Source organism: Melitaea cinxia, chromosome 6, assembly GCF_905220565.1.
Source record: "Melitaea cinxia chromosome 6, ilMelCinx1.1, whole genome shotgun sequence".
Classification (NCBI taxonomy): domain Eukaryota; kingdom Metazoa; phylum Arthropoda; class Insecta; order Lepidoptera; family Nymphalidae; genus Melitaea; species Melitaea cinxia.
Window position 1 is genome coordinate 14,124,658 of NC_059399.1, and position 24,442 is coordinate 14,149,099.

The 24,442-nt window shown below is 32.4% G+C and overlaps 2 protein-coding genes and 1 long non-coding RNA gene across 3 annotated transcripts; 1 reads left to right on the forward strand and 2 right to left on the reverse strand.

Moving 5' to 3' along the window:
- Positions 1-211: 211 nt before the first annotated feature.
- On the reverse strand, positions 212-13,553 carry LOC123654759. Its single transcript, XM_045590644.1, has 5 exons — positions 13,497-13,553; positions 11,919-12,031; positions 5,866-6,023; positions 2,738-2,924; positions 212-460 (listed from the first exon to the last, which is right to left on the reverse strand). Exons 1-5 carry the CDS (start codon positions 13,551-13,553, stop codon positions 307-309), a joined length of 669 nt encoding a protein of 222 aa, XP_045446600.1. The 3' UTR covers positions 212-306.
- A 3,421-nt stretch (positions 13,554-16,974) lies between these two features.
- Positions 16,975-23,818, forward strand: LOC123654408 (zinc finger protein syd-9-like). Its single transcript, XM_045590317.1, has 6 exons — positions 16,975-17,063; positions 17,403-17,584; positions 18,178-18,328; positions 20,065-20,196; positions 21,703-21,865; positions 22,351-23,818. The coding sequence occupies exons 1-6, from the start codon at positions 17,053-17,055 to the stop codon at positions 23,791-23,793; spliced, it is 2,082 nt and encodes a 693-aa protein (XP_045446273.1). The 5' UTR covers positions 16,975-17,052; the 3' UTR covers positions 23,794-23,818.
- LOC123654409 lies at positions 17,094-18,768 on the reverse strand. The gene is made up of 2 exons (XR_006743237.1): positions 18,593-18,768; positions 17,094-18,298 (listed from the first exon to the last, which is right to left on the reverse strand). It is a non-coding gene; the product is annotated as an uncharacterized LOC123654409 (long non-coding RNA).
- Positions 23,819-24,442: the final 624 nt, after the last annotated feature.

Genomic DNA, 24,442 nt, shown 5'->3' on the forward strand with positions numbered 1-24,442 from the left:
AATAATTATGTAATTAATTTAGATAACAAAATGACACGGTTATATGAAAACGAATTCTGAAACAAAAATATTTATAATTTCCGGAATTAATTTCAATTAAATAGTTAATTTATAAGAAAAAAAGCTATCTATGTACTATCGCTTTTTTATTTTTAAGTGACGTAGTTAATACGTTAAATTGTCAAATTTAATCTACATTATCTATGAACCGTGCAAATCACATTTTAAAATGTTCTTATAGTTATAAATAATACATTTTGAGCACTATATTCACTATACAGTCTTAAACCTAGATAAATTAAAATACTAGGGCATAGGATCAGGTCTACAAACACATCCCGACTCAACTAACACATAATCCTGCCCTGTTAATGTTACTGGCCCTAAAGGTAGTACTAGGAATAAATAGGGAACGTATGTTTGAGTACACGATCCACGGACTACGGAGCATTCGCTTGATCTGAAAAAAATAACATTTAGAAATTAACAAAATTATGTCAATTTTACGTTTTTTTTTTATTCGTTTATAGTGGAAAAGTAAAGGTATATTTGAAAACTTTCGTTTGCTGAAGATTGCTATATTATCACTGAATGATATAGCCTATACTTTATCAAGAGAAAGCGGAACAGGTAAAATCGTGTATTTCACGCGGATGAATCAGAGGACGGAAAAGTGATCAATACATATAATAAAAATGTAACGGTTCGCTGTCTGTACATTTAAAATATATGAGAAAAAATATTATTGGGACCTTTATCAACGCAAATAGCACCTAAAACAATGATTGTCCGAATTTTTGTGTCTGTTTGTCTGTGCGTTTGTGCACGCTAATACTAGAAACGGCTTATCCGATTTAAATGTTTGTGTGTTGCTAACATAAACGTGTTTTTGCTAACATATTGTGGCAAGCCCAACTTAACATTTAGTGTTTGTTTTATATCAATCGGTTTATAAATAAAAAAGTTATGCCAATTTAAAGAATTACGTTGACCATGTAAAGCCAACTTAACATTTAGTGTTTGTTTTATATCAATCGGTTTATAAATAAAAAAGTTATGCCAATTTAAAGAATTACGTTGACCATGTAAAGTCACTATCCCACGCGGATGAAGTCGCGAGCAGGGCTAGTTTATAAAATTGGTGTTTGTATCAATCACTAAAATGTTTGTATCACTAAATTGAACACTATAAAAGTACATGAAAGGAAAATACAGTATATAAACGGAACAGAGTGTAAGAGCGGCCTTATTACTGACTATATAGTTGAGTTCCGAGGTTTTACCTGCGTTAATTTAAGTAAAACACATACATAAAATATTATATATACTTCTTCGGTAAATAGACTATCAAGCTATTCGACAGACAAAGAATACTGCAATTCGTATTAGTATTTCCTGATATTAGCGCGTTTAAACAAACAAACAAACAAACAAACAACTCTTCAGATTTATAATATTAGTATAGATAGTGTTTCCCTTCAAACAACTCCTGTCCTTTACGAATACTCTAAGAAAGTATTCGTAAAATGATTTAACAAGCCAGTCATATGATACAAAAAAGCTTCAAGGTGTAAGCATACGAAATATGTACGGTTAAGTTTTTAAAAATTATTATAACCAATATATTATATTGTAATTATACAAACATTCAAATAGATTTTAGAAGTAAAGTCGAAAACGTTTAAAAAATCAAATATCTATCAAGCCTTGATATAAAAGCCAGAATGCACGAGTACTGATAAATAATTTCAGAATACTATTCAGGTTAATCAAAGTTTAATTGGTTTCTAGTAATTATAGTATAATTTACTTCAAAACAGTGTATATAAATATAAATTTTACGGAAAAAAGTGATTTCACTAACTTACTCTGGAATAAAATAATACTTAACAGTCGATGACCAAATCGTTACAAACAAAGCTATAATGCCAAGCCGACAAGATTCATGCCAGTATAACCAATCCTGCCATCCATTTTAGATTTACCTATTATAAAAGAAATTTTTGAAGTGAAAACTTCTTTTGGCGCACCGCACACACATTTTTTCGTAGGTAGTAAGTTAGGCTGATCCGTCACGCTCTGAGGTGAAAGGCTCGATCGGGTGAACTCGGGACCGCCGAGTGTATCCGAACGAGAAAGATATAAGTAGCTGCTCTTTGCTGCTGAACCGTGAAAGGCTCGATCGAGTGAACTCAGGACTTATTGCGTTATTGCCTGATTGGGATTGCCAATGAAGTTTACATTTCTGCCGTACAGTCTTAAGCACACACTCTATTTTTAGATTGCGGTATGGTCATAATCTGGCTGCTGCGCTGACCGTTGTAGATTTGACTTCCTATCATGACAGAAGTACTTTTGTACAGCTTATTATCTTTTCTTTATTATTTATTTTCATATCGTAAGAATATTGTCCTATATTTTATTCTTGATCTTCGTCTACCTACCGAGTATCGTTACAATCAGTTCAGCAGTTTTGCGTGAAAGAGTAATAATTATCCATCTACCCTCACTTTCGCATTTATAATATTAGTACGGGTTGTAATTGATTTAGCCTAACATCCGGCTGTCTGTGTCCTAATAGCTGACTGTGCCGGTCCAAATGGAACACCTTATCCCACGTAATAATTGTTTGGTTTGATTGATTGATCGATTCAGCCTAACATCACACTGCTGCCCATAGCATAGACTTCTTCTTCCATATAGGAAAAGAGTACGCTTAGACTGGAGAAGTACTCACTCGCAAACTTCAAACACAACTTGCTGGAGTAGATCAGGAAACTTCTGCACGATAGTCACAGGTTGACCCGATGTGAGAGACACGCCATACATTGGCGCAGTTGTGTTGTATCGTGTCCGACACAGTCTCGAACCACCGCACGTGTTCGTATTACCCGGTGTGAGGCCAGGCAGGTTTGTGGCTCTTGCTGGAAAGCGATTAGAATGGCTTAGGAAACCGTATTACGGTAAGAACTTAATCCTATTTGGGTTTTGTTACTATTATCATAGTGGATGGTTGTATGGTTGTCTGTTAGTTTTTCATGTAGATTATTTTTTTATGTATATTATAATGATAAATATATGATAAATTAACATTGGAATAAAATTGTCATCTCAGTATGAAAACTTAGTATTTTAAGCGATTTTAAAAACCGAGTAAGTTTTTAGTTCGATTTTTTTTTTTGTGTAACCTCATAACTTTTTACTGGGGTACCGATTTCAATGTTTTTTTTTAAATCTATTTTGTCGAAAAGTGGTGCGTGTCATGTAGTTCCATTTAAATTTAATTGAGATCTGACAAGTACTTTTCGAGTTGTATCTAATCGACCTACGTTGCATTATACAAGATTACTTTTCACTGGGTATACCAATTTTGATCATTTTTATTTTAATCGAAAATTAAAGCTTGCGATGTGGCTCCATTTAAATTTGATTGAGATCTGATAACCCCTTTTTGAGTAATCTTTGATAACGCTTATTTACTTGACTATTTTTTTTGTGTATCTACGTTGTACTACTTGTCGATGTAAATGAAGTTGTTTTTTTTTCTCGAGCAAAGACATTTATTATGATTCTTATTTTAATCGAAGGCTGACGCTTATTATGTGGTTCCATTTAAATTTTAAAATGAATAATGAATGAATTTTAATTAAAAAATGAATGATGATGATTTCTTTCTTTGTTTGCGAGCATACACAATTAATTATCTTATTGAAAATATTATAAAACAAAATAATTTGAATTTATATAAGATTATAGAAGCAACAAAGACGATTTAGATTATATTTTAGAAATCACAATGAAAAATTTGAAAAACAATGAAAGCTCAATGCTATATTATAGATTATACGTATCACAAATTTTGATGCAGTTAATTGTACAGAATGAAAGACGATCATGTTAGCTATGTTTATACAAAAAAAAAGTATAACAGTAGCTACAAAATAGAGAAAAAAATTGTATAGTATAGTAGATAGTTCAGTTGTAAATCTACATTGCGTACCAACTAAATGCTGTGTGGTACGGCAGTAAAGAATATAGCTACACCCTTCCCGTGGGTGCCGTAAGAGGCGACTACGGGATAACACAGTTCCACTACCGCATTGAAACTTAAAAAGCCGACCGGTGGCGGGATAATCAAGCCGACCGGTGGCGGGATAATCATTCAACTGCTGGCTTTGAAATACACAAGTCGAAGACGGGCAGCAGTGTCTTCGGTGCGACAAAGCCAGCCCTGCGGTCACCAACCCACATGCCCAAAGTGGTGACTATGGTCACCACACATGAGTTCGCGCCATTTTTAACGCAAACTAGTAGCCTTTGTACTTACTACAATTCAGTTAATGCCTATATTATTTTTAAAAGTGTATCTAACTGCAGAGTTTCTTGCCGATTCTTCTCTGCAGAATCTACTTTCCGAATCGGTGCTTCACTTTGAAAAATAATAATCACTTTAAAATTTTAATTTGTAAAATGACGATTCGAAAGTGTTTTTGAAGCCTATTTGAATAATCTTATTTTGATTTTGTAACGTATAAATACTTTGCCAGTCGTGTTATTCCAAATTTGAGCAAGACATTTCCCGTGCCTGTCTCAATTAACTAAAATAACCTAATCTAACGCATTAGTACCTATAGGTATGTGCTTATCGTGTATTTATGAACAAGGTTCAAAGACTTACAAATTACTGTTTTGTAAACACGACAAAAAATCTTGTTAAGTCATTGCTAAAATAGCAAAAGAACATTAACTTTAATAACAGTTATTACGTGTTCCGCGTAACGAGTACAGAAAAATACCTTAATACCTTAGCAGAAATGCACACAATATGAAAGATCTTATAATACGCTATACGAGCACACGTGCGGACATATCTTCGACCGGTTTTCATACATTATTTTTATTTAAAAGAAAGAACATCACAAATTGCTTATCTTTGAATTTTAAATTTGGAATTATTCGCATTTTTTTTTTCTTTTTGTTTTTGATTAAGTGGGGAATCTTTTATTGAATACTTTTTTGTACTTAACAAGAAAAAGATTTATGTGATCACTTAAGAACTGTTTAAGTCTGTATTTATTGTAAATCTTTTATCGTCTTTCAAAAGAATAATTGCCGATCTTCGATTAAAGAATAAAGAATTTTTAATTCAGAACTCTCTCCTTTGATTTTTATTTTATTTATTTTTTTGTTAGAAGATGGTTATAAGTGGTAGAGTTTAAAATTAACGAAACAATTCAAGGGGGTAAGTGAAAAGAAAGCTACTTATGTGATGATACGCGTGTGAAACTGCTGAGCTAGCTATTTATTGATACCTTGTAAAAAAAATTATGAACAATTTTTTACTGCTAAAAACAACATATAATTTTAAAATAACACAGTAAATTCGTACTAGATTATTGAAAAACGTAGTAGAAGTGAAATTCAAAAGCATAAAAAAATTGTAACCATAAAAAAATATACATGTGTTCAGCTACATTACACTAACATAACATTAAACATTAACATAATCATATTAAAACAAACATATACTTAGATAATATAAAATTAATTCGACAAATGCTAGAAAATCATAATTTATACTGAATTGTATTTTCTCGCAAACGAAAAAAACCCACTTCAATTTACATTGGCAAGTAATATAAGTAGTATAGGTAGTCGAAAAAATTATCAATTAAATAACCATTATTAAGGAAAACTCAAAAAGTACTTCAGGTCTCGATTAAATTTAAATATCCATTTACACATTCCATTCCATCACAATTATAGTTGTAAGATATATGACAGTTATGATATACACACATTTAAAAAATTCATTCGAATCGAGAACATCCTCCTTTTTTAAAGTCAATTACAATTAAATCTTACCGCTTCGATTCCCGCTCGAAGGTTTGACGACGCCCTCAGAATAACCCGCGTGTGCGTCAAGAAGCGCGCGTCTCATATCCGCAGGGTTAAGGACCCGAGCCATCCTGCCTTGCCGTGTCTGTCCCCAAGATGATTTCAAGGCTCGATTTACAAGGTGCCTTAAAATAGAAAAAAAACTTTTAGTATAACAAATCAACATTTGTGATTAAAAAAAAAGAATATGAAAAAAAATTTTCACGTGCAGCAAAATTGGTGGATTTCATGAAGCTTTAATATCACTTATTGGAAGTTATTATTATCATTAATTTATATTTATACTAATATTATGAAGCTGTTTGAAGAGTTTGTTTGTTTGAACGCGCTAATTTCAGGAACTACTGGTCTGATTTGAAAAATTATTTCAGTGTTAGATAGCCCATATATCGAGGAAGGATATATGCTATATATCATCACGCTAACACCAATAGGAGCGAAGCACCAATGAAGAATGTCTCAAAATCGGTTTTTTTCCTTTTGAGAACTTCCGCTGCGTGCACTGCGTAAACAGTATATTTGCGGGTTAAAGTTATCGTTAGCCCAAAGAATAGTAGTAGTTAGGTATATTCCACGGGTGAAGTCGCAGACAGAAGCTAATACCTACTAAATAAAAGATTTATAATATTTTTTTGTTTTATTTTATTGTTTTTGTGATAGCCAGGATAATGCTTTTCACGGAGCACGAAATTAATATGACATTTTACATAGTGATATTTTAGAGCAGGGGCCTCCAAACTCTGAAGCCTTAGGGCCATAGCGATTTTTTCAGTATTTTCCAAGAGCCAAAAATAGATAGATAGAATATAGATAGAATATACTTTATTGCAAACCACTCAGAAAAGATTTACATAAAACACTTATTTACACATAGAGATAGTAATGTACAAAGGTTTTAATTTCTGCCCTTAACTATGTTTCTTAAATTAAGTTTTACCTTGCAAGTAAATAAAACCGAGTAATTATATCATTATGTGTTTTCTTCTTCAACTTATCATAGCATTAGTGAAAACAATAAGACATTAGCTGTTGCGGGCAAGATTGATGACAATAGTCTTAAGGTCTTTCGGGCCGGATTTGGCCCGCGGGCCTTAGCTTAGAAACCCCTGGTTTAGATGATAAGTAGGTTACTTTTTATCGCGGATAAACGAACTACTGTTTTGAAAAGTTGACAAACAAAATTTATTCACGAAGTCATTTAGTATAACATAAAAACAAAAACCGAAAACTCAAATAAAAATACATAATTATATAACGTTTATACAAAAGCTTACACGAGCTTACGTGGAATTTCTATCGTAAGCACAGAAGGCAATAACTTCAAGCTATTACATAATAGTTATCAAAACGATTCACATTATTTGTTGAAATCCCTAATAATACAAAATTGTACGAAGAAACAAGTACTAATTATTACAGATAAAAAAAGATGAACCGAGGTGATTTTATCGCTAGAAGAGCGATCTTATCGCTAAAAGAGCGATCTTATCGCTAGAATAGCGATCTGTTTCTAAACTTTTATTTAGTATTATATGCGATTTAAAATTAAAAACATATTATGATTGATCAATCGGATTCTAAATATCATAGTAGTAGTCATAAATCTTTTTGGATTCGAGTTTTGTAATTTTAACGTTATACACGCGAATATGTTAATGGTTCTGGAAGAAATTAGACACAGATTACATTCTGGAATAGCATAATGATAATTTTTTTCCCGGCAAAATTTACAGTTTTCCTGGAACTCTCTTCCATTACTTTGGTTTTCGATTTTCTCTTGAATCTATTTAGATCCTAAATATTTCAACGATATAACTGGCAACTATTTGTTGTTGTTTTTTTTATTACTTCTCTTATATCAAAATCAAATATCCAATAAAATTATACTAATAATAAGTATTTTTTGTCGCAATAACCGATCTACTAAAAATTAAAACGTGGTTTTCGAATTATTATTTTTTTGCCAAAATATTACGGTCAATAACCTGACTCTTATCTACTGAAAGAAAAAGTTAATTCGGTGCAATTAGTTACCCGCATCTATTTGAAGTAAAACCACTTTTTATTTTAAAACGACAACATTTTTTAACGATACATATTAGCAATTTGCTCAATATATACATAAGTAATTATGCATTTAGCCTATAATATCCCACTGTTACCACAGGCCTCTTTCTTCATATAGGACAAGGGGGAGCTTAATTCACCACGCTGCTTTACTGCGGGTTGGCGGATATGTTCTACGTCTTACTATGAGTAACGATCAGGTATTTATGATAACCACCAGGACCGACGGCTTAAAGCGCTCTCCGAGGCACGGTGAAGAGTAGATAAGATAAAAAGAAAGTAGAAAGAGTAAGATAAGTACAAACATCCATACCGGAAAGAAATATTGTACAAATACAATTATCCATCCCGAGCGAAATCGAACCCGCAAACCGTCGGCGTTTTAGGCGACTACTCGCAACACTACACCAGATCGGTTGTTGTAAAATGTAAATAAATAATTTGTTAATATTAATAATATTTAACATATTATATGTTAAAATTCAAATGTTGCGACATCTATTGGGGTAAGTTGAGACTAAAATAGGACATAGCAAAAATAATTTTATTTACCTACATTAGTTGTTAGTGTCAAACGAAATTGTTACTAATCATCGATAGATGGCGTCTGAAACAATTATCCCACGCTCAATTTGAACCGAACAATTGCTACAAATTAGCAATCATATTCAACTTACATTGTAGTGTAGAAACAAAATTACCCAAAACACAACTCCGGTTAACGGTGTTATGGGAAATCTCTCACGAACTTGTAAAATGAAGATAAACACTTCAACTGAATTTAACGGGACTTTGTGATCTCGTAGAATTCCATACCTAAGATAAACTATACAATATTAATAAGATTTTGCGGTAAGTCTGTTTGCCATTGTATAGTTTGAAACAATCAAAAAGTAAATGTACCTATTTACATACATAATTACTCATTAGAGACTTAATTTAGGGGCTATAATAAAACAAATATACATTAAACATTTTTATTAACTAAGTAGGTAATCATTTAACAATTATAACAGTGCTTATTTATGTTATAATAATAACTCTTACTCTTAAACGATATCATTATCATCATATACGTTTTTACCGTCAATTGTTTCTGGTTCTATTTTAATAAAGCTACCCGAGGGTATAATGGACTCTTCGAGAAGCAATTCTTCAGAATTTTTGCCGGATTCCTTCTCTTCCAAAGCCGTTTTTAAATCACTTTCAGTCACTAAATGATCGTATTCAGTTTTCGTCATAAAGGTTGCTAGGCCTCGCTTTGGATTGTAACCAAAGACGGATTCGCTTGGTGTACGGTGGATTTGTACGTTAAATGTATTGTTTAAGAGGTACTGAACGTACTTAACGCCTTGATACCATTTCAGAGATGGATTTTGTTTGTACCAATCACGCAACATCTTTAGTATGTCATCGTTAGATTGTCCGACAAAATCGTGTTTATTTTGAGTAATCTCTCCGCTCACCACTTTGATATCAGGAAAAGCTAAATACATTCGCCGGCATACTTGCTTTGTCACATTTATACCGTTCTTTGACTGTAGTATATTTGGTGCACCAAACACTAGAAATATTTCCAAAAGGGAATCGACACTTTCATCTATACTTATAGTTTTTAATGGTTTTAAATGAATAAACTTGGTAACTAGATTGCGATATACCATTAGGTATTTGTAAGTTTCACCGGCTACTGTTGTAACATCCAATATGTCCATTTGACCCCGAGAATATAATTCCGGATATATTTTGCTATTTTCTTCCGTATTTCCTTGTAATTCTATATCTGATTCATTGTCGAGCTCATCAGCTTCTAGCGGATCCGGTTCCATATCTATTCTAGACACAACTTCGTTCGACACTTCGTCATTTTCCTCACAGTCAAAACTTTTAATACTCTTTTTTCGCCTAATTACTTTATTTTTACAGCCTTTACAAAGAGACAAGTACAACAGAACAATTCCAGTTGTTATGTTCTTATACTTTGGTTTTATTGCGTACATCAATCTTGTTCTGCCCGCGTGGTTCATTTTCAGATGATATTCACGTATAATATCATAAATCTCTTCTAGTCTCACAAACATTTGAGGATTCTTTTTCCCGGCGGAATTAGCCATAACCAGTCTTTCACCTTGTGGTGTAGATATAATATTATATCGTTTTGCGCGTCGATAATCCGCAGGATGTTTCCTAACTTTAGTTTGAGCATCTTTGACCTGTTGAATAAGTCGAGTATATTTGGCCGCTGTTAGCAGAAATGCGTTCGGCGCTGGCTTGTTTAGTAGCAATTCATTTACTCTCTGATAAAAAAACTCGCGATCGACTTCGTCCTCAGACATTATGATAAAATCACAATATCAATTATCGTTGTTTTTGTTATACAACTTATTAACGTTTTGTTGGATAATATTAAACAGCAGAACCGAGTTATTACGCGTATTAACCTTTAAAAGCAAAACGCACACTAAGCGGCGCGCCGTGCAGTTGAACCGTGACGCTATTGTACGATAACGAGTCAATCCGAGTATTACCGAATGCCGCACCGGACAAAGATAGATATTGACTAACTTTATTTTCTCGCTCGCACATATTCCAGTACGAACGCGTTTTGTCCATTTAGCATCGAACCGGTCGACGTCGTATTGACAATGTATATTGACTCGTAGTTTCTAAGCAATAATGTACAAAAAGCTTGTACACAGGACTGCTAAATTACTATTAATCTCCCTTTCTAAGGCTATGACTAATGACAAACGATACGTTATAAAATTTGTGGAAAAAGTATGTATAGTGGTATTTATTCAAATAAAGAAAGTAAGAACTGTTATAATAAAACAAGATACAAAGTATGTGCCTAATTAATACATAACTTTCCTTAGATTTTTTTTTTTTTTGTATTTCGTTTAGTAGTAGTACAGCAATTGTAAGTAATTGTGTATGTTGGCGAACAGGTGAAGGAATGGTACCACATGACAAGTACTAGCTTTTGATTAAAACAAGAATAATCAAAAACAGCAAACTCTTTACAAAGTTAACTATGAATACGTAATAAAGTACAGACAAATGGAGATGATCCTTCTTTTTTGAAGTTTGTCACATAGGTGTATGTAAATGTAACAGTGAACAAGTATAGACTTGTTGACAATATACCTAATGATCTTAGGTCTGTGGATAATGTTTACCTAACACATAAGTTACGAACAGACTCATTTTTTAATTCATATTGCGAATAGAAATATGTGATGAATGATGAAACCTAGCGTTAACGATAACCGATGGAACAGACGTTTAACCATAAACTATTATCATTGCGGATACTGACATACATCGAATAGTTGTTATTAACAACTGTTTAAACTGGCTCTTATTCAGAAGTAATAAAAAATGATTGTTCACTACCATGCTATCAGTACTTAATCATTAAGTAGCACAAACATAAGATACGGGAATCGTAAGTCCGAATTCAGAGTTATTACCTACCGCTAAGCATAAAAACCTGAATGTACATCATAGGAACCTCATAGAAAACCTGCCTGCAGGTATCGATTATTATTGTCAAAGATATGTCCAGTATATTTCCCACTAAGCAGTCAGATAGAGTAAGCTTTATTGCCTCTTAAAAAGTTAGTAAATAGGCTTTTGTCCGTTTGCAACATTAAGAGGTGGTTACCGAAGTATGAAAGCAAAATCATTTATAATTAATTCAGAATTAATTGTTACATAGATATCTGTTCTGGTACAATAATACGATCATGCGAAGAGTTATCTTAGCGGTAGCGATCGCGATACCATGCACGAAAAGCCGTCGCTCCCTTTGTTATCATAAAAAAAAATCTCATAGCTCGATCCTTACTCACGGTAGAAACTGGAGAGGATCAGAGGAGAAACGGAAGCCTTCGCCCTGCAGTGGGATATTAGGCTTAAAGATGACATAATTTATAATAATCAATTATTACCTGGGATAAGGGGTTCCATCTGGACCAGGACAATCAGTCCCTTGGAGGGCATCACCCCACGCGTATTTTAACTTTGGTCCGCAATCACCCACCACGCAAACAGCAATCGTCGCCTGAAAAACATTAAAACCTTCGTAAATTACCTTTTTATTAATTGTACTATTTCCGTTTGTTCTTAGCAAAATCGTTTTATAAGGTGTTTTTATTTCACGCGGTTTAGGGCCTGTTACACCAGTTATGAATAAAGTTTATCATCGAAATAAATTACGATTACTTATACTTTAACAGTAGGTGGTAGAATAGGCTATTAAGACCTCATCACATCATCATCATCATCATATAGTGGAATACGATGGTGAACAAATACAAGTTAAAAAATAAAACTAGATTAAGACAAAAAAAAAGTATTACGTCACATAATGTGCTATAAAGGACGCATTCAATAATTCATATAATGTGACACCATATAGCCTATAACTAGTGGACAAGTTAAGACGCTTCTAATGACTTCACTGAACTTCATTTATCTGACACTTCATTTATATAAATATTATAAGTAATTTAGGAGATATGAGAGAACAGATGAACATACATACATAAATAGACTTCTAAAATTATAACCCTCCTCTTGGCTTTGCCGTAGAGAGTTAAAAAGAATAATGCATCAAAATTTTTATCTTTTGGATATCATCATCCCTCAAATAGCGTTATTCACAACAGGTGCAACAAGCCTTTAGTTTAAATAAAACTCGCTATTAAAATTTATTTAATAACTAGCTGCCCGGATAGACTTCGTTCTGTTAAAAGTTAATAATACAATTTTTTATTTTTATTTTTTATTAAAACCTTCCGTGGGCCTTACGGAACATACAAAAAATAAATTAACCGAATTGGTAGAGCCATTCTCGAGTTGTGCGCTTAGCGAGTCATTTTTATTAATATAAATAATAAACAACCTACTTTTCAATTTCTATTTGGACAAAGACAATTTTACGTTACATAGCAATTTTATCATATTTTTACTTTTTTTATATACTTTTTACGAGTTATACAGATTCAAACTTGTTTCTTAAGTAAACCGTCGAGTAAAAACTTATAGACTTTTTAGCGCCCATCAAGTACCTATCCGTTTCTCTCCTTAGTCACTTATAAAAATAAAAATCATTTCCTGTTTATTTCAAATGCCAACAATTACTATATAAACAACAATTAGCATAGAAGATTAACTATATAAAACTATCAGAAGTGAAAATATAATTTGATCGATCAAAACGATTAACTAGCGATAGACACGCGAAATCGCAAGATCGTGAGCCAGCCGGGACGGTATGTGTGCCGTGGCCCCATAGCACAGTTCTGTTCCAAACAATACCTGTCCTTTCTTGTACTATCTAACTGGTTCAACACTTCCTACTAAAATTAATCAGAACAACTGATACGTATAAAAGTTAATACATAGTTACATGCCACATTTGTGAAATGTGATAGGTACTTGTTATTTTTTTATGATTGATGAACGGTGATATATCAATTGACTGTTTACCACAATTTTTTTTAACATAGATATATTATATTTACCTCAATAAAAATGGTCTGCAGACTAGCAATATTATTTTTTTGTAAATAAATTGTCATATTAGTACTCATGTAATGTTTTCGGTGCATCAAACTTCTTTATAAAGATTCGTTCTTTGATTTACCGCTATATGTTCCTACAATAAATATTATGTGTTGTTTTACAATGAATATTACAATCTTTACAATGATCCATTCATTATAATTAATGATAATAATCTTTATAATGGTTGTATGAAAGTATTGTTTTGTTGTTTATCAACATCCTGTTCAATTTATAGTATTAGCTTAACCGTCTCTACTGTATATTTCGGTAAAAGAAAAAGTTATGTAGTGATGCGTGGTGAATCGTAAAAGCCCTCAAGAAGAAAGTGCCAGTGTCACATTTCTGGGTCAAGTGTATATGACATGTCATTGAACCGTTGGAAATTTAGATGGGATGGGTGTCAGGTGTACCATAAATTAAAAACTTTTCTTACGACCTGTCCACTTAATTATTACTTTTTTTTACTAATTAACTGTTACATTATTTTGTTTCGTTTTCCGCTTATATTAAGAGTGTATTCACTATCAAGATATAATATAGGGAATTATATAATATCCTTGACAATGATGGCTAAAGCTTACGCAATAAAATGGACCAGGGAATAAAAATCTCATTATCATTCTCGATGAAACGTCCCAATAGAATAAAGTAATAGGTAAATGCAAAAGTGAAAATATTATAAAGAAATAGTAGCGAAAGTGCCTAGCGGTCACTTAGGTCCATTATATGGAGATCACGTCGTGGGCGTTATTTTTCGGTACTTAAATTCCTACTCGCCTCTGTATTGTTACTGATAAACCATTTGACAGCTTGACAAAGAAGTTTTCAAACAAATTAAAAAAAAAATCAACGACCTAGTATCCACTAAATGTAAAAACTAAAAAAAAGTCACCGCAGTTTGAGTACAACTTTTTAAAGTTGATTAACACTAAATAATAAACCGTGAAAGCGCGATTTTTTCACCTTTCTTTATTAAAAGGATGATTTTCATCAAATTATTAAATTTACAGCTGTCACAGTTTAAACAGCTTTGTCACACATTTCTAATTAAATATTTGAAACTTAATATCAGATATTTAATAAAAATGTAGTTTAATATCGACAAAAATACCGTAATATTTATAATAATGAAAAATAATACGTTTTACCTACAGTGCTTTTCGTAAGAAATTACTTGAATCAGCGGCGAATGAAAAATCCTTTACCGTTATTTTAAAATTGTGATAAGTATTAATAAAAATAAAAATCTCATTTTATTTTATTACTTCAATAAAACAGAGCCAATTTTGCGTTAATAGTCGTTGCGTATATTTAATTTAAATCCATATTTTATACAATAGATATTTTCAATCGTAGGTGCTATGGTTTATATGCACGTGTTTTATTACTTTGTAGTAAATATTCCATTAGTATATTTTTAATAAACTACTTATCTTACTTTTTTTTTACTGAGTGCATATAGCTCATAAATATCGTGGTTACGCTTGGCCGCTTACAAAATATTGTTCGGATTATTTTTAAGAAAAAAATAGTAAGTTTTAAGAATATTTCTAGTGTATGGTAATTTAAATATATTACTGTTATCAATAACCCTATTCTAATTTCTTTATTTCGACAAATGCTATTTTATAAACTTTAAAGATACAGATATTTCTGAGATAACATTTCAAACAAAGACATATCGGACGTTACTTTTAGGTTCAATAAAATATTCTGTAAGGAGGCTTTTCTCGGTTACATGTGTAATAATTATGCATCTTAACATGAATGGCAAGTTATGGTACATGATCTCGGTCAGCAACCTTTGACTAATGACACGTAATGCGCTTAGACAGAGAGGAGCGTGTATAACAGTAAATTTATGATAACTTCACCCGCAGTTACCTTTTTTCCTATCTCCCTGAACGGTTTGTTCTAAATGCATAGGCAATGAGTCAGTCAACTATGTATGAGTTAGCAGAATATTAAATTCCATAATGTCACTATAGTTTTTCTTTTCTTCATAAATCGGACAATTTATCAATACTCAGGGAGACAAAGTCCGATTTTGATTATGTCCTCGAGAAAACATATTCTTAGTATCTTGAGGCTAGTTTTGTTTTAATATAATCTCAAAAAGGTGGGGTGTAGTTTCTTATAGCAATTTAATTTTTGGTAGAGTTTTTCACAAGACCTTTTTTTTTTAATATAAATAAGATAGTAGAGCAGCGGCAGTGACTTAACCAGTTTTATTTTTATTTAGAAGGAAATTTGCTGTAGTTCTAGGTCATTTTTATTGTGTTACCTACATTTAGCTCAGTTTCACATTATTAAAGAAAATATTCGACTCAAATTTTATTATTGTTACGCTGTTTTTCTAAGAGTGTATTAAAAAACAAGTAATTACAACTTATTTAGTCTTCTAATATTCAATTACAAAAAAAATATAATTACATCTCCATATAATGTATAAAAATAATAACATGATAACATACTTGAATTTAAAAGTTTTTTATTCTTTTTAAAGAATCACATTCCAAATTGTATTTAAAAGATTATAAATCTTCATTCGCAAATAATAACAAGTACGTATTTCATTATAAAATTGTATACAAAACCGGTGTTTTAACTTACCAAATAAAAATAACTTATTATGCTTTTTAGACACATTTTGTCAATAACAATTGTATTATCACTAAAGAAAAATATAGTAAATAATTATTTATTACGACACACTTGTAATGCAAAAAGTTTTCCGAATGTGAAAATGATACATTCGCGTTAGTAGAAGGGCGTGCGGTCGGCGCACTGCCCGCGCAGACAACAAGTGGTGTTCATTATAACGGGAGTTCGGCCGGGAGTCCTAAGTGCGGGCGCGGGCGCCTACTTTGCTTCCGCGACAGCCATTCTCTCCAGTAGGAAATTTGAAATTAGCGCCATCTATTCAACTGTGACGTATCTCTCATTCGATGCCGGTTCTTGACATTTGCCGACTAAAATGACAGCTCCACAAAGCAAACACCACAAAGTACAAACGGAACGAAACAAACATGGCCGCATGGCTCGGTGACAGCGTCTATACAAAAACTAATACACAGAACAATTCCAATTCCAATAACTTCTCACTGGAAACATTAAACAATGATGACCATAGCGACATAACAAAAGAACTATTTAATAAAAGTTCTGGAAGTTTACCTAATATCGATAAGGAAATCTTAGTGGACAGTGCGACGGCGAAAATTCAAATTGAAATAGTATCGTAAGTTTTAAGTACTTAAGCGATAATATTTTCATTAAGTTGTGCTTTTAGTGAATTTTTGGAGGGTTACCGCGTTTTCTTGATCAACAAGTAAAGCAATCAGCTGTTTGTCAATATGATCGTATGTCTCTTTCCGACATATGAGACATTATGTTTGCGGTCTTTTTCATACTATTTCATTTTTGGGCATTCTATTTTGGTACATTACCATTACGATGCGGTTTGAATATCTAATTTAGTGTTCACTAATGATTTAAGTATATACTTTAGTAATGATTGGAAGGTAACAGATATCTTAATTCATTAAGGGAAATGCTGCAAGAAATCCATATTATATTTTAGCTATAACATTAGACCGAGCTTTATACCCATTAACACATATTAACACAATACAAAGCTTTTAATCATTTGTTTACAAATATATTTTTCAGCTTAAATAAAATGAGTTTCAATCACCGATCCCATTGATGTTGCTTAGTCGCTTTTTGTTACTATCAACCTTGATCATTCGATTTCTGTGACATTTGTGAGTAAATCAGACACATAATTATATTTTAACTACCAATAGTTACTTGTTAACTTCTTAGTATATTGACTTGAAGATTGTTATATTATTTTCTAGCAGTAACAATGAAAGTTTTAAAGATTTATCAAAGGCAAATATTGAATTACCAAAGTCAATTATGGACAAAACCAGACGCCGAGTTGAAGATAACACATCAAGGTATAAATGTGACTACGATGGTTGCGAGAGGACGTACAGTACAGTGGGCAATTTGCGCACCCACTTGAAAACACATAAAGGTATAACCATATTACATGACCTATGAAATAGTACATGTCCTAACACATCGTGTATCATCCGTTATAGGAATAAGTTTTACCAAGCTAGGGGCATGTTATTCACTGTTGCAGTATACTAATAGATGATCTTCCTACAAATAAAATAGGCTTTCACTATTTAAAACATCAGCAACAACCATAAACAAGTCTATTAGTTAATTTTTTTAAGTCTTTATTACACATCCAAATATTTTTACATACGGTGATGTATGCAACCAAACATATATTATATTTGAATTAAACACACAACTTGTTTTTATAGAAATAAGAACTTGTTATACATTAAATACAGTAGTCTAAATTGCATTTTTGATGTAAAACTTCTTTATGCACGCTTGACCTGGGGAGTAAGCTGGTGAATGCGTGACGAGAGCGTTACGAAAAGTGTGATCTGGTGAGGCGAACTGTCCAAGAGAGAGGTGCACACATTTTCTTTCTCCTGTTTAAAACGTGTTATGTTGAGCGTTACAATTTTTCTCAGTAATTATTCTCAATAATCTTATAGCTCTTTACATGAATATTGATTTATAGTAAAGTTTTGTTCTTATTTTCAGGGGAATATCGGTTTATATGTCCAATGCAGTCATGCGGCAAGGCCTTCTTAACTTCATACAGCCTAAAGATACATGTACGAGCCCACACTAAGGCAAAACCTTTTGCTTGCAATATCGGAAACTGTAATAAAGCATTCAATACACTGTACAGGTCAGTTCAAATATTCATTTAAGTATTATAATATTTATTTATTTCTTTGTTTACTTAAAAATATTCTAAGTTAACAAAGTACAAAAACTTTCAACTTATCATTGAAGTGATTGAATATTTTTTTTAGCAAAAATAAGGTTTTATATGTCGTTTTTAAGTTTTCATTCATTACATTTATATATTTTATATTGAAAGCTTTCCAATCTTAGTTTTATGAGCTAGAAAATTTACATCACTTTAATCACAATACTGTTTACAACTTACAAATAGAAACCTGCCGCCCACTATCTTGAGTCATAACAATAATACTCAAAGGCATGAACTTGACCGTTTTTTTTTTTTCATTCATACATTTATTATGCAATATATAAAGGTTGAATTGTTTCTTAAAGCCGAATTTCTAAACAAAAAGCGTGTTTAAGTAACTGATTTATTTACATTTGGATAAATGCCAATTTGTGTATTTCAATAGAAAATTCTTATCTATTATAATTTAAATTGTACATTGTATTTTCACCTTTACGACATTGATATTAAGTTTCATAATATGATGGAAGTTTAAATATACGACGACTCTACTTTAAAAAGTACTTGTATTGAATTTTGGGCGATGTTACTATTTTTCTAGTGACTATTTTAGTTTTAACGATCGTAAATTGTTGACTCATTTTCATTATATTTTGAATCTTATTTTCTCTCTCTTATGTTACTCTTTCATGAATTTATATAAGATATTATTTATATGCCATTGAGATAGATGTGTTATTATTAATTGTTTCATGTTTGGCACATACATATATTCATTATTTACGATCACGTAGGTAATATGTTTCTTATCGTCGTAAAATAAAATGACACCTGTCAAGCATATAAATCATTATATACAGAATTATTTTCACTTTCTATTTTCTCCGCACGTTTACTTAAATGATATTTGGTTACCGCTTTGCTTTAAGGCTTTATATGGCCTAAATTTTTTCTCATAGGTATTTCGTTATTTCAAATTTATTATGAACGTATAATGTCCGACATCATAAGCAAAACGTATCGTTGTACACGTACAGTACGTACAGGAACTGGACTTTAGAGTTTTTGCCCCTGTAACATCCGATTGTCGGGTAAAGGCCTCTCTCTCCATGTAGGAGAAGGGTCAGAGTTTATTCCATTCCGCTGCTCCACTACGGGTCTGGGGATATATTCTCTACTATTTGTAACGATCGCTATCATATACCTATGATAACAATTGTTACTAACGGCTTTACGTTGCTCTCCGAGCTACGATGGGGAGACCCACAAAGACAGACGACCAAACCGGAAACAGATATTTGTACAGATCTGATATCCATCCAGAGCTGGAATCGAACCTCGGTATATACTGCGCACTATTTTAAGAAGAATAAATATTCTTACATAGAACATTAGAATAAATACAAACAAACTAATTGTTTGACTTACATTTTAAAAGTAATAAGCTTTACGACGCGGCTTTGCCCGCGTGGACAACACAATTTTGACTATTCCCTTTTCTCTCGTTAAAATGTAGCCTATTGCACTCAGTGATGGCGTATGGCAATATAAGTAAAAAAAAAATGTTTTAAAGTCGGTCCAGTAGTTTTTAAATTTAATTTTTAAATTTGTAATCTTATTCAATAAATTAAAAAATATATAAATCTTACCTTCTTATAATATTAATATAGTCCATGAGAATAAAACAAACAACATCTTATGAATTTCAGACTAAGAGCACATCAAAGATTACACAGCGGTGACACGTTCAATTGCAAAACAGATGGCTGCTCGAAATTCTTCACAACACTAAGCGATTTGAAAAAACACATTCGTACACATACACAAGAACGGCCTTACAAGTAAGTTTCTCAAAAATATTATGAACAAACATCCATATGAATATAGTGAATAAAGGGGTACGAACCTTTGTGGCATATCTAGCCGCCGCCATCTTGGTTTTTTTCAAAATTTCCGAGCACGATAAAAGTGGTATATTTGGATAGAGGACACTTATACAAACAAAAAAGGTTTTATAACATGGTATCCTAAAGTATCACGTTTCCGAGATATTTAGAAGTAAAGATCGCCATATGAGTCCAAAGCCATCATTTAAAATCGAGTAATTACGCGTGTATGTGCATTCCATTGTCTTCAAATATTAGCAGCCCCCAAGTATATTTAGCTATTAATATGCTTGCAACTACCCCTACCTAATCCCTACTAATTAAGGCCTTAATCCCTACTAATATTTCCCCTTCTAATTTTATTTTATTTATTTTTATTTATTTACCATAAAAACCTTCCGTGGGCATTAAGGAACGTACAAAGAAATAAATTAGTCGAATCGGTCGAGGCATTCTTAAGTTATGCGCTATATGCAAAATTCATTTTTTTATATAGATATATAAATGTCCCATTTGTTGCATAACTGTACAGAAATAAATTTGTGAATATGTTAAATCACAAGAAAAACAGTCTTAGAAATGAGGGCACTTAAAGTAGTCCAAGGGCCTTTATTAAAACTGGACAGTATCATTATTTTTCTGTTCCAAAATGATACATCAGTTAATCCTTTGAAACATCTTATATAACTCTAATTTTACGATTTTTATTGGCATTTGTCGTTATTCCTAGGTTGTTCTTTGGGCTCGCGAATTACTGTAATCTAGATATCTAATGTTTACATTATTTCTTTTTATTATTCTTTAAAATAAAATAAAATTGAAAACCTGTATTATAAAAATGTTAGAGATCTGACATTGTATAATCCTCCTGGCCAAATTTGAATTAAATCATTGTTTATTTAAAGTTAAAAAAAAGGAATGAGAAGTGTACAATGGTAATGTTTCAAATTCCTGTCATAGTATATAAATGTAAAAAGTATATAAATATAAAAGATAAATTAATGTTTAAAAAGTTTGATAATTTTCTGACAACTGAACTGACATTCTGCCCGACTTGACATGCAAACGTATTTGCTGAATCTATACTTGCTTCATGCAGACAGCATTCTCACCATTGACGTTTTTAAAATAATATTTATTTCTGGTCTGGTTGTTAGTCCTTGTGGGTCTCCCTATTGTGCCTCGGAGACCATGTTAAGCTGTCAGTGCCGGTTGTTATCATGTACACCTGACAGCGATCGTGGCTCTTAGTAGGTAATATATCCACCAACCCGCAGTAGAGCAATGTAGTGGATTAAGCTCTGATCCTTCTCCCCAATGGAGAAAGAAGCCTATGCCAAGCAGTGGGATATTACGTCCTGAAGTAAGCAAAACGATTAGCGACGAGCAAAGCGTCTAAGCGTAATGATAATACTCGTATATGTATAATCTAGTTCATATGTAATTTCTTATTTGATACAGATGTGTAACCGACGGTTGTGGTAAATCGTTCACCGCGTCTCATCACCTCAAGGCACATGCGCGTACACACTCCGGTTCAAGACCGCACGCGTGCGCCTCATCTGGTTGTGGGAAGGTTTTCTCGACCCCCACTAGTCTGAGAGCACATGCGAGAAAACACCAAGTAAATATGTGTTTTTATTTTTGAAGTAAAACTTGTTTGCGCATGCTTGACTTGGGGAGTAAGTTGGTGAATGCGTGACGAAAGCGTTACGAAAAGTGTGATTGGGCGAGGCGAACAGAAGTTGAGAGGGAGATATAAGTTAGTAAAGATAGAAAGAGAGAGTTACGTTTTGTAAGTTTTACTGCAGTCGTGTGGTCTAAAGCACACTCGTTTTTTATTTTTATGTGGTTTGCTTTATTATAAATTTGTAGTTTGATGTGATATTGTAAGTACGAGGTAATGGATTGTTATTGTATTGCCATGTCATACACGTCCACGTTAGGTTAGTAACTACACTAACAAATCGCGAAGACTGATAAGTAGTATTTAGGGAAATTAGGAATTTTAGCAATTACAATGATTGGCCTGAACAATTAGTTTATTTATTTAATCTGTCTTAAAAAAGCAAAAAAAAAGCTATAACATTTTTTTTCAAATCTTTTTAGATCGAAGCCGAAACGCCGACCGTGGAAGTAATTGAAAACGAACCACCAAAACAAGATTCCGATGTTATGAATTGGGATAGCTTACTCGAATCCTTCGGTAGAATAACAACCGAATCTAATTCCACTGAAGGCAGCTTAGAGGACATAACTAGTGTCAATCCAATCGCGAATAACAACATGGATATAACGGAATTGCTTTTTAATAATACTAACGATACTAAATTCACTAACGCTAATAACATAACAGTTGATTACGATTTGAGTAATCTCGAAGTGCTCTCTCCGTTTAATGTTGATAAAGCTATCAAAAAAGATCCAAACGATAATACTTGGGTCGATGTTAGCGATTTACCACCAATTGTTATATCTGAACCTAAAATTGAAGTCAAATCTAAAGCTATGCAGCTAGCTTTAGCCAATGAGATCGAAATGCAAGCGCCGTGGATAGACGTAACTGCATTAGCGTCATCAATACAAGAAACGCCTGTCAGCATCAAAGATAATACTCCCGAAAATATATTTACACTTGCAACATCTGTACCAACACATATGCAAAGTTATATTGATCTTAATACTGAAGTTATTCCAATTGCAAATATAACATCACAAACTTCTTTCGACTTGGATACGCCAAATATTTTAGATTTAAGCGATAAAGTATTCAATGACAGTGAATTAGTAACAAATTTAGATCCAGATAAAATTGACGAAGATATTGCATTCATGAAAACTAATGATCAAATAGATGACAGAACATTAAATACACCTCCACCCAGTAAAGTACAGCATAATATAGAAATAAATCCAGCAAATTCAGTTTCATTTAATACAGATTTAACTCTGGAACATACATTGTTATTTGATAATGAACCTCCTTCAGATATGTATGTTGTTCAAACGGAAAATATATTCGGTAAAAAGGCAAAGAATCCTTTAGAACAGTTAACCGCTGATGCCGGTATTTGCTCATGTAGTCAATGCAAATGTGAGCCAGACAATGGTGAGTGTAGAAATTGTCAAGACCATAAGCCAATAGAAAAAAGTAGTTGTGATGATAAATGTTCATGTACTGACTGCAAATGTAATCACGCAGAAATGAAATGTGCCACTGGTTGTGGCAGAGCAACAGATACCAATCACAATACATTCTTGCACTATCATAGAAGACATAATAATTCAAATCTTGAAGAATTTGGTGTTTATACACACGAATGTGATGATTCGTTTCCAAATATCATAAATAACATAAAATGTTCATGTAGCAGTAATCAAGAAGTTGCTAGTAAAGATATTAAGTCTGATTCATGTTGTAGTAGTTCTAATACGAAATCATGCTGTGTCACAATTTGCTTTAAAAAGTTAGATGCTTTTAAACAATTTCTATCAGATTCGGAATTGTTGAACGCTCTCAAAGTGAACAATTTTAATTTGAGTACAGGCTAATTACATTGTTTACTGGATAAACTAATCTTTGCATTTAATTTTGCATAGTTATCGGCACAGATATGGAGCACTGATCTTCAACATTTTATTGTTATAGATTTAATAAAAAAAATACATTTTATGTATATAATTTTTGTACTGAACAAAACTTTTCTTATTGGGAACCCTCCGCAATACGCAAAGCAATCCCATACCGTTGCCGACCGTTCCAATATGTCTGTATTGTATTGTATTGTTGTGGGCTCGGTTTTCCGCATTTAGACACAGAGGTGGTCCGCTATGCGTGAAAAGAGGGCTGACTAATTCAGCCAGCCCAGCTCCTTCCAGAAGCTCAGAAGCCTCCTGGGGCGTTCACAGGCTTCTCGGAGCGTCCTTTATATGTCTGATATTAATGTCCTCTGTGCCAATACCTATACAAAGCATTGTTGCTTGTGCAATTTTATGAGAATCATTAGTTTTTTTTTCTTTTTAAATTTTTAGATTTTAAAAAACAATTGTTCAGCTGTTGAAATATATGTACATATATTTATTTAATAGATTATAATGAATTACTTATGTACAGATTATTGACAATTGTTAATTTAATTCTAAAGAGCTTGTTTTTAAGTGCCTACATTCTATCACAATATATCTAATTGTTAACCAAAAA

Bases quoted from the DNA above. Each gene is read 5' to 3' on its own strand.
- LOC123654408 (XM_045590317.1), top strand. The intron at 18,329-20,064 runs GTCAGTTCAAAT...TATGAATTTCAG, and splicing joins GCATTCAATACACTGTACAG to ACTAAGAGCACATCAAAGAT. The intron at 21,866-22,350 runs GTAAATATGTGT...AAATCTTTTTAG, and splicing joins CACATGCGAGAAAACACCAA to ATCGAAGCCGAAACGCCGAC.
- LOC123654759 (XM_045590644.1), bottom strand. From the start codon at position 13,553: ATGACAATTTATTTACAAAAAAATAATATTGCTAGTCTGCAGACCATT. The intron at 12,032-13,496 runs GTAAATATAATA...AATGTTTTTCAG, and splicing joins TGCAGACCATTTTTATTGAG to GCGACGATTGCTGTTTGCGT. The intron at 2,925-5,865 runs GTAAGATTTAAT...ATCGCTTTCCAG, and splicing joins TTCGAGCGGGAATCGAAGCG to CAAGAGCCACAAACCTGCCT.